General features: G+C 31.0%; 1 protein-coding gene across 1 annotated transcript in view; it reads left to right on the top strand.

The window, feature by feature from the left end:
• The window catches only part of LOC111032653, a 133,300-nt gene extending 125,641 nt beyond the window's left edge, over nt 1–7,659 (top strand). The window contains exon 4 of the mRNA XM_022313055.1: nt 7,362–7,659. Within this exon, the coding sequence (XP_022168747.1) occupies nt 7,362–7,644 (283 nt within the window). The 3' untranslated portion in view covers nt 7,645–7,659. The remainder of the gene's footprint in view (nt 1–7,361) is intronic.
• The last annotated feature ends 4,496 nt before the right edge of the window (nt 7,660–12,155 follow it).

Raw genomic sequence — 12,155 nt, 5'->3', positions numbered from 1 at the left:
GAGAAATGGTTCTTAGCAGAAACTATAACCTGGCCATCTCGAATTCTAAGGATATTTTATACTATAATTATATTTAAATTAGTAGTGATTTCTAATAATATAGTTTCTTGATTTGTTTTAAAACAGTATGTCAGTATAAAAAAATAATATATTTGTGTGGTTTAGATGAACTTTACACTTTTCGAACTCTTCTGGTATTTTGGTCCATTAACCTTCGTCAATTAAAGTTCTATATTAGTTCTTAAAATAGTCTTATAATTAATAAAAAGACCATAAATCTAAACATTAAAAGTTAGCGAAAATTCGATACCCGTCTCTCTACCAAAGAGTTCAAAATTAATAAAATGTACTAACTAAACTTATTTCCTCTCGTAATATTCCATAAAACTAATATGTAGATAAATAGGTCGAATTGTCTCTAGCCTCGCCCAATATATCGGTCATGTGGCATAAATGGTTGCTTAAACGACTTTTGTTATACTATTGTGAATTCTCTTACATTTTAGAATTGTTCATAGACTTGGATTGATTGTAGCTAAATATTTTTAACACACAACATTTATATTTTTAACATTACATTAGTATGAAAATAACTTTTAAGAAACCATAAATTACATTTGAAGCTTTCCGAATGTTAAACAAACATCTTATGAGTCAACATCCTATAAGTCAAACATCGAAAAAAAATACAAATACTTTTTTTCAGTACCTAATTGAAAAAAGAACTGTGAATTTACTGATTTCTTACACCCTATAAAATAACAAGACTATAATATTACATTTGGTGTTTTGATAATAGAAAATATTATATAAACTAAAAAAAATCTTCTGTTCAGTGACACGACCATGACCGACACACAACTAAGTAAAAAAAAATAATAACACATTTGAGTAAGCCCAATACATTCTTCGCTTCAACAGATATTATGTTGTTATGGTGTTTTGGCACTCGGCACTCGACACTCGTCTCCTTAGCCAAAATTAACCTCTCGGGGAAATCCAGTTTTGGATAAGTCACGTGTGCGGGTATATTAGCGGTATGTTGTATTTTGAAACACATAGGTATTAATCATCGCGTTTCAAAAAAAAAGATTTTGGTTGAGTCTCAAGTGCGTTATTTATTTTGACCGTAAAATTAACCACTTTTTTGCCGTAATTAAGAGACATCTTACGATTTTTATAGACTCAAAATATGATCCACGTTATGTTTATCATACTTAATTATTCACCGAGCTTGCTCACCCACTAATTTTTCTTCAATAATTCACCTACTCAAAATCTAATTTTGAGAATATTTAACTTAATACCACATTTTAAAATTCTTCAGATACTTTGTACTGCTATTAAAATACAAATTTCTGTTTTCAAATGGTTTTTTTATGTAAACAAATTGTTTAGGGGGTAATTTTTCTGAACATTCAATTATCCCGAGACCGGGTGAAGGTGATTATGATTGCCTAAATCCTTAAACCACGAATACACAATAGATTCCATTAATTTAAAATATAATGATATGACTGATAGGTAAGTAATTAAAGTAAATATTGTTTAACATATTAATAGTAAGTGGCACGTCACAGATTAAATACAATATTGTTTATTGTATAAGTTTATATTTACTTATTATACTAGTAAAGTCAATACCTTAAATGGGATTAAGCAATCCCCAACGCTAAAAAACACATGATGTTTTTAATATACTGAGTATTATCTTGTCGCCCCGTTTTTATTATTATATAATACTACAATATTGATGTTGTATGTTTTTTTATTTACTTATCTAAAAGTATCAAACGGGAAATATCGTTTTTTCATCAATGTTCTATATCTATTCTAAAAAGTATTAAGTTCTCATTTTATTTTGAAAGATCTGTGAAAAATATTATTTGTAAAGATTTTTTCGGATGCTCATTATTCTTATTTATGCTTACATTTACAGTACTATTTTTCCGTCCATTATTCTTTTCGGATAACTATTCACCAGTGGCCATCTTTCGTTCTTTCCTTTATTTACAGACTTCAAAAAAATGCAACTTCAAATAATAATTCTGTGAGTCATTTTAGATATTTTTTTCATTAAACAATAATAATATAGATGGTTGTTCAAATAATTAATAATAATGTGTATAATGGAATACAAGTCTTTTCAAACAGTTAACCAGACGTTCTACGGTCGAATCATTTAGAGTTTTGTCTCATTTTTCGATATAGAAAATTGCATCTTTACAATTTGCGTTTTAATGTATTGACTTTTGTTGCAAATATACTGAACTAGATAACTCGTAAAATATAATTGTAAAGTCTCTGAAAGTTAAGAGATTTTATTCAATTATATTTACTAAAATTGTTAAGAAACTACGTGGTACAAAGTTTTACCCAAGTTCGACAAGTTATACAACACACAAAGAAGACAGTGCAGAGTTCATTTTATTTCTTGAACAATTTTGTCACAAAATTCAAACTTAAATATAGGAATTTGTTCAGTTAGTATGTTTAACAATATATTAATTTTTAAAAATAATTTAAGGTTTACTTACACCAGTTATATGAATATTTTCAAATACTTTTAAGTTTTAAGATGAAAATTGTTCATACTAGAAAAATTTCACATTGAAGTATTTTCATGCAATAAAAAATGATTGTGTTCAATTAATTAAAAATAATTATTAATTTATTTATAATATTAAGTATTAACTAGAACAATTTTAAATAAAAAATTCCCCCCCCCCCCACAAAAAAAAAAAAACTTAAATATCAACGATTCGTGGTGTTTATCCTGTGTTGACATACATAAGAGTATAAAATAGAATAATTATTATTTCAATCTCGTAGGTGATACTAATTAACTAGTGACCACTGATAACTATTCAGAAAATATTTTATTATTCTGCGAATGTAATAATTAATGCTTAAATCACTCAGTCATTGTTTTAATTATAATATTACTAACAGAAAATATGACGTAGGGAAAATACGTTATGTTCAGTTCAGTTCTCAATGATATAAGTACTATGTTCCCAAGTATGAATGAGGACACTTTTTTAGAAAAACCAAATTAGTTATAACATTGATTTTTCTTAAAATACATTTTATCTATTGAAATTTGAAATTTATAGGTCAAACAATGGGTGATCTCTGTACGAAAAATACAATTAGTATAATCAATATAATATAACTAACATTTTTATGTCACTTTATAGTTAATGAATTATTATTTGATAAAGTATAATGGTAACTAGAATTTATATTATATGTTAATCTTTTTATTATTGTGGTGTATGTAATACGTAATAAAGGTACATGTTATGAAAATTCAAAATAATAAAAATAAAATATGTTAAGTACTTATCTTATTAACTTATCTTGAATAATATAATAAAAACGATATTATGTATTTGGAAATGAAGCACTTTATAATAAAATAACGTTTGCTATATTTTCATGAAAATAAAATATTATTATTATTATTATTATTATTATTATGACCTACTGTTTCAATTGCATTTAATTTATATTTATTTAACTTCAATTTTCAACTGCATTGAATATTATATTTTCATTTTTTTTTTATAAAGTTGCTCAACTGTTGTTAAATTTGACACGCGTTATCATACATAATGTATTCTTGACATAAAAGGGTAATACTATTTTAATAACTATTTACTCAAAACTTTATTGGTGTGGCTGATTCACACACAAGCTGGCCTATTTGTTATTTATTATTTTCAGTCTGTGTACTATTTTAACTATAAATGTTTTTCTTCTATATTTTATTGTAATATTCACTTATATATAAAATATACAATTCTGTTTTTATAACTCGGTCGTTTTATTGAATCTAAACAGTATTAACAAAAATAATATTTTGATTACAATCATATGTGCATATTTTTTTTGTTTTCGTTTATGACAGTAAAAATATTCTATTTTTAATAACTAACATACATTCGTATAATTTATAAAATACTAAAACAGATATAGTTAAGTACGATGGTTATTTGATAGATACGTACTTTAGCAGGTACACTTTATAGACATTAATTTCATTTGTGTTCGTTTTATAAGAATCTAATGTTAAATTTTAAACATATACGAATTTTGTCCGATTACTTTTTAAGCACCTTATTAATTTTTATGTAATTGTTCGTTAATAATTGTTAGGATAATAGCTGCATTGAGTCATTATTTTTTTTATACCTGCATTACACGCATTTCCCTAAATATATTACAATCTTTAGGTATAAAGACTATTGGGTTGTATCTAAAGTGAGTCTATTATTTTAACTATCTTTCCAATTTACAATGAACATGATATAATATATAATGAAAGCCGATAAAATGCAATAGCAATGTAAGTCTAATTAAATTGATAATTCCCTCAAAGTGCAATAATAAAAACAATTATCATTATATTTTTTTACTCTCAGTTTCAATAAATGAACCATAAGGTAGAATTTAATATTCATACCACATACATGGACCGCATTAGTTGAAGAGATGTATTATCATGATATTAATAATGAATTAAAATCGTAATACCAAATAAAATTTAGATTTAGATTTTATATATTTATGCAAGTCAAAAACGTCACGGTGATTTAACTGAAGGACTGTACACAGAAGAAGTCTAGCACAAGACATTGTGCCTTTATCATCACTAAATAAGTGAGCAAGTTACTCACGTTCTACTGTACAGTAGGTGTTTAAAGGAGTCACTGTAATAGATGTGTTCAATTTGAATTCAAGGCTATGAAATCATTATATACGAAAAACGATTCAGAACAAACACAATCTGTCAACCTATAATATTGCTAAGTATATTGTTGTGAAGTATTTTATTTTACTATTAGGCATAAGTATTACAGTAGGTTAAGTTAATTTTTGCCGAAAAAATGTGCATAGAATAAAGAAGGTTTTAAGCATCCTCGAATAATATTTTTTAATTACAACAATATAACTAAAATCGTTATTCTCTGTTTAAATATATGATTTCGTCCAAATTTGAAACTCTAATTCTTATAAAAAAAAAAACAGTATTATGTACTTTTTAAGAATTTTAAATACTTCTTAAAAGAATCGTATTTATGTGTCTTTAATATTTCTCAACTGCTTTGTAAAAACGCATGGGAAATTGTGCAGCATTCTATTCAACCTTTCAAGCATTTCGACCAAAAAAAATATTTTGTATTGATATTTGTAGAAAAAAAAAATTAAATAAATTTAAAATTTAAAACTCCTATAATTAGAACAAAACGAGTTGAAATATTATATATAGATCGAAATCTATATAAAATGGTAAAATAAACATTAACAAAAATATTTTTCTTTATTAATTTTTTCGTATTTTTCTGACGCTTTTGAAAACTACTAGGTAGGAAGTTTCAATTTTGACCTCTCCAATGCACCAACTAGATTCACTTTGAAACCAGAAAAGTTACTAAAGTTGAAAATCGAAGGATTATTTCGACTACTTATCATGTACACACACACACACAAAAGTAAAAACACACATAATTGAAAAATTAATACATTCATCGCTTCGTTCAAAATCTGAAATATATAATAATAAAATATTAAATATAATAGATGTACAATATTGAACGTTGAAAGGTAAATCGCAACGTAAACAATCGAATTGAATTTATAAATTACAAAAATCTAATTTTCTATTTCAAACAAATGTAGTAAGTTGTCAAGTATAGTTTGTAGTTTATCGTGAATTGTACATAAAATAATACCTATCTATACAATAATATAATTTATATATATATATTTATTTATTATATTTCTATACGTTTTGTACACCATTTAATATATTATATATCTTATACAATGTCAGTACGACCCGTATGATATTTGTCTTTTGTGATGGAGTAAAATAAAGTTGCTTCCCTGCGTTGTGTGTATATAATAATATATATGGTTCGGCGTGTGCAATGATCGTTGAGAAATTCGCCGAGTCAATTTCTACACGATAATAGACCAGACCGGAACACATTTATCTTGAACGTCAGTGGCCAGGATACGTTTTTAACGTAACTTTACTGTGAAAAACAACATTTCCCGATATTATGTTATTGCTGCGCAGACCCAAAACGGAATTATTTCGCTTTGTGTGTGCACGGCTGCAGTAATCGTATAGGTAACGAAATACCAAACAATATCGGCACGGTCCCGGTTTTGATAGACAAATCCCACCCCCGACAGATGACGGTCAAATGCATTACGTGTTTTATTATTATTATTATTATTATTATTATTATTGCTGTGATGTAGTACGTAATTGCGGTATTGGTGCACTTCTGACTTCCGAAACATTGTTCACCGTAGCTTGACCGTATCGAATTTCTGGCAGTTATTAAACGCTTATATATCCATGACAGTCGACCTGAGTATACGCTTTCGACAAGTATTTCCCCTCTCTCATTCCCGCATTGGTCCGTGTTTCCCGTGATAGGTATAATAATATTATTATTATGATATTGTTTTGTAATAGAACAATAATTTCGATCACGCGGCGTCTTGGATATGCAATTTAGCTACACCACTGTCGTGGTTTATTTTGAACGGAATGATGTTATTATTACTATTATTGTTTTATTATTATTGCTATCATCGTCGTGATGATTATAAGAATAATATTAAAATTTTATGTTGTATGAATTATTATTCATTAAAAAAAAAATTATGATAATTTAAATTTCAAATAATTTGAATTTGTCAGGTACCCTTTCAAAAGTATGTTCCTTAGGTAATTTATAATAATCGTTAAATCACATCGAAGTCTGATTTAAATTACGAAAATTCATAAAAGGTAAAAATAATGATATGCCGTATGATGTATATTAATATGTTTATGTATAACGACTAAATACAATTTTTACGAACCATGAACGAAGTAGTTAGTTAGAAATCGTTTTAATTATTGATTGAAAAAATACAATTTAAGGTTGAAAAGTGTATGCAAATGTATTGCAAATACCTCGTATTTATCAAATCTTATTGAATTTGATCATCTGCTCTCGGTGTATTTCATATTTTATTATAGATTCTGCAATAACTTGTTCGCACAATATAAACGTCCATATTCGTTATTAAATTGACAGTGATTACAGTTGTTTAACCGTCCAATGATTTTTCTGCGAAGGCTTCTAGGCTAAACGACTGAGCATTAACACAAATATTTTACACCCAAAAATTAATGTGAACTAGAACTATATCAAATATGGTGATAAATTATACTAAACTGAAAGCAACAATTACAAATACTTGTATTAACCACGAAAAAAGTATTTAAATACTGGTTTTTTGATTACCACCGGACTTAATTTTATTTTACTATTTTGTATTTATTATTTCAGGAGCTACCCGTTGGTTCATTCTCGCGTCGATATCAACCGCTTGAAGGACACTTCCTACGAAGTGATCATCAGTGTGCTGATCAACGACGACGACATCACCACTCAATCCACCTTGGACTGCGAACTCAAAATCCCGGACACCCCATACGTCAAGAGAAAGACTTTTGTTTTCTTCCAAGGTAGGTGTATTATTTTTGTTTCTCTAGTCGGGCTGCACGCGAGACGTATGCTAAAAACGAATCGACCCCGAAAAACAGTCTCTCGTCTACAACAATATGGATAATTATAAAATAATAATATTAGTTATTATTATTATTGTCATACTATTCCGCCGCAGTCATCGCGAACACTCCATCAAACGATTATTATTGTGGACGGTATTGTTGTAATACGACAGTCGAATGTACGAACGCAGCGTGCACCGGACGCCTGTCGAAAGACTCGTTTGTTTTTGAATTTTAACGGTCGGCCGAACTCTTATTACTAATAACTATAACTTTAACTTATTGCTATTATTATTATTATTATTATTATTATTATTATTATCATTATACGTACGCAGTGCTCGTACAATGGAGGTCGGGTCGCACGCGAAAAAGAAGAATCGTAGTTATAAGAAAAAAAGTTAGCTCCTATATTATATTGCGCGTACCCATATAATATGACGTGCGTTTGTGTGTGGGTGCGAGCGGTATATCGGGTCCGAACGACGTGCGGGCCGTGCAGGCGGGTGGGCGGACGTTGAATCGTTGACGTGTAAAATTGCACGGAATGCATGCGCTCGCATGAAAGAATAATAATAATAATAATGGTAATAATATTACCGTTACCTTTATAATATTATATAATATTGGGCAGGTATGGGTTGTCAGGAGGTAGGTGGGGGGTGGGTATATATCATATAAAATTATTATTATATTTTTATCGCGGGTCGCCACAGTTTGCGGTATACTGCACCTGCACAAGCCGGGGACGATACACCTACGCACGATGTATATTATTATATAATGTTTGTTTTTATAAAAGATCTAAACGCGTGTACCGTTGCAGGTAGTAATCGTACTATAATTCTATACAAGTGCGCACATATAATATACCTGACCTCTATACCACACCGTCTGTTGAAATAATATTATTATGTGACATGCACACAATGTTGAATTATATAGAAGATATAAAGTTTGATCGTGTTTTCCGTTGCATGCCCGTGCACGCTGACCTCACAATATTTTGAACCAATTCCTGCCGAAACTTTGAAAACTATGTAAATCTATCGTTGGTTTATACGATATGAACACAAATTAACACAAATCAACGCTAAATTATTTAGTCAGTTTATTTATCACAGCGTCTTTAATATCTTCTCGGTCTGTGACGATGTCATATGCATCAATTATTAGGTGTGTAGTGCATGATTATTGATTATTGATTATATTATATCGTATGATAATGATTCATGGTAACGGCTGTGTGATCAAGTCACTGTTACTTTCGTTACAAGTAACACGCATGTTACTGCTGTTCATCGGGTTACAGTGAAATGTAGCAACGACTGCTACAACTTTTTACCATCGTCGCTCTAAATCCGGCTATTTCTCTTACATCAAATATAGGTATGTTTTAAGTAAGATACTTGTAGGGTATGTTGCCGGGAATATCAATTTATTTGTCTCTTAAAATCTACAAGCCAAACAAAACTTAAATTATCCTGCCCATATCTATAAATGAAAATTCTGCAGGAGTGGCCGTGAGGACGAATCTAGACTGTTGATTTAAACACGACAGGAGGAGCATAGTATTATCAAATTATTGGCCCGACCGCCAGACAGAGGGGAATTTAATAGGCAATAATAATTATTATAACAACAGTATTGTAATAATTTCGTCGCAGTTATTTTCTGAACACTCCGTTTCCGGTGTGACGTATAGTGCCCGCGACCCAGCTGGCGGATAGGATTTTTAGGAGTATCACTATGTGAGCGTTCTGAAACGCAAACGCATAATGTGTGATTTATGCATTATTTTTCACAGGGTCATCTGTCCGCAGCCCGGTGAAATCAGTGTAGCTGTATGATATTATTATAGGCTGCCGGAAATTGGGGTTTCTCCCTCGTGAAATTTCGCTGTTGGTGGTGCATAATAAAAATAAACGAAATCGTATTGAGGCTCCCGGTGCCAATGTAATTTTGTCCACATAAATACGCTCTACGGGAATGACGAACCTGGTCTGTAGAATCGACTAAATTTGACACGTTTTTTTTTTTTTAAATGAATATAGGGTAATATTCTACAGGTCTCACTGAAATTTATTTTTTAAATATTTTAACCCCAAAATGTATGACACGTCTTTAAAAATAATACAACTTTAAGTTTTAATTTACAAAGTATATTATATTATCATTATTTGAAAAAATAAAAATCTGATTGCGATGTTGCCTGCGTATGAAGTCTTTTTCTTCCTAAGCATTATTCCTGTGAAGTTAATTTTTTTTCAACGTCATATCAATCACTGGACCAACCCCACTAAATAGGTATCGAGCAGAAGATTAGTGGAAAAGTATTATAAATGAAGTGACAACAAAATATAAAATATAATTTTCAAATCTAATTTAATTGCAGACAATTTAAAAAATAGCTTCGGGTCTCTATTATGCTATATCCGATTTCGGATCTGAGTGCGAACAATGCGCGATTAATGAATTATTATCGTTATACATACCTACGAACGTTATTATACTCTTACAATAATATTGATCATAATAATAATAATAATAATAATAATAATAATATTACAGTTATAAGAACTGCAATTTTGAACTCAAACCGGGGGCGCTCAGGAGTGCAAAAAATTACGAGAAGTGCAACTCAAAAAACCGAACGAAACAAAAATGTAATGTTGGAATTCAGTTTTCTGGACCGCACAATTATAGGTCGATACACATATAGTAGCTAATAATATACTGCTGTGTAACATACGTCATAATAATAATAATAATAATAATAATAATAATAATATAATCGTGTACTTACCTACTATTCGTGGGACGCGGGGTTTGAGTGACGGAGCAGCGTCGGATAGTGAATATATTATTTCGTACCAACAGACTAATGCCCACACGCAATAATCGTGATATATATTATGTTTACCTATGTATACGAATGATAAAATACAATAATCGCTTAAACCGCTTGCGATGATAATATATTGCTTTATGTTTTTATTATTTAAACGATGTCCCGAGACCATTATTGTGTCATTTCAAAAGCAGACTAATGCACTCACACATTCACACACTACATCTGACACAAATAAACACACACACACACACACACACCCACACATACTCGCCCGTATAGTCAATTATATTGAAAATATTTATGTTCACTAGCGCATATAAGTAATAATAATAATAATATAATATATATTATATTATATTATTATATTTATCCAATCCCCTTATTGGTGCAGAGTACAACAACGTCGAAAACACCGTTCGGGCGTTCCGATAATAATATACGTATAAAATATTACGTATAATACAATAATATAATAATAATAATAATAATAATAATAATAATAAGGATAATAATCGAATCTCTCCGTTGTCAACGACTATACGCTGCCGTCACAATGGATGGGAGGGTGCAGGGGAGGGATTGTGTAGTTATTAACTTTCTACCCCGAGAAAGCGAGAAAAAACGCTCGCGACCGATATCGGTTGAATGAAAAGAATAAAAAAAATATATATATATATTATATTCCCTTTAAAAAATATTATATATATATATATATATATAAATAATATTGCTTATACTGCAAATCCGTATATACCTATATGCAATATACAGCCGAACGTTGGCGAGATGGATGCGCGCGAACACATCACGCTCGCACGCGCGACACACATTTATATCCCGTGACGTGTTAAATCTAAAACGCATTTACATTTAAATGTCGGCGGCGGAGCGGTAAATAAAACTCGAGGAGGACGGAATAAAAAATATATAAAAAACTAAAAAAAAAAAAAAAAACCGTCGCGCCGAAAACAATATAATATGCGAGGGGAGGGGTGCAGCGCGCGGCAACAAAAGCGTGCACTTAACCCGTCTGTTGAATTTGACAGTTTTTATAGGAAAAGTTTGGCCGAACAAATTTTCGGAATAAATCGGCATAGTAACGCGTGTTTACGTGTGCGGGGTGGGGGGGGGAGGTAGCGAGTATGAGAGTGTCGTTGAGGGGGGTGGGGGTGGTGATCGAGAGGCGAGGGAAACCGAAAACTTTGTCCGCGCCCGCCCGATAAGAGCTTATCGCGGGCGCGAGTAGTCCCCCGACAAAAGCAGCCAGCGAGTGTGTACCTCCACAATATAAGACGACGCGTAATATATTATATTTATTTGTTTTTTTATTCGTTGTGTTTGTCGGGTATCGTTCGTCACACGAACCGCGGTCGTGGCCCGGCGGGCGCTTATCCGTTATACCGCTCCTATACCCGGTACCCGGTATAACATCATATACTTTGTGCGGTAACGGTGTTACGAATGTTTGTTCACTTGTTCCGGACGCGTCGTATGAGAAGCGTGAACCGCACCACACCGGCAGACAGTGGCGTGTTATGATATTACAATATCCGCGCGCGTATTACGACAGCGTAAACAATTTTCGGAGGTCGACAAACACACGCCCACCCGCATATTATGACGTACCTGCTGAGCGTATATTATTATTGTGATACAATATTAAATTATATACTCGACGCACCCACGCCACCGTCGTCGCATTCGTCGATATTGCAC

Source organism: Myzus persicae, unplaced genomic scaffold (genome assembly GCF_001856785.1).
Source record: "Myzus persicae strain clone G006 unplaced genomic scaffold, MPER_G0061.0, whole genome shotgun sequence".
NCBI lineage: Eukaryota > Metazoa > Arthropoda > Insecta > Hemiptera > Aphididae > Myzus > Myzus persicae.
The sequence above is the reverse complement of the archived record's forward strand: the minus strand, read 5'-3'. Positions and strand labels throughout refer to the sequence as shown.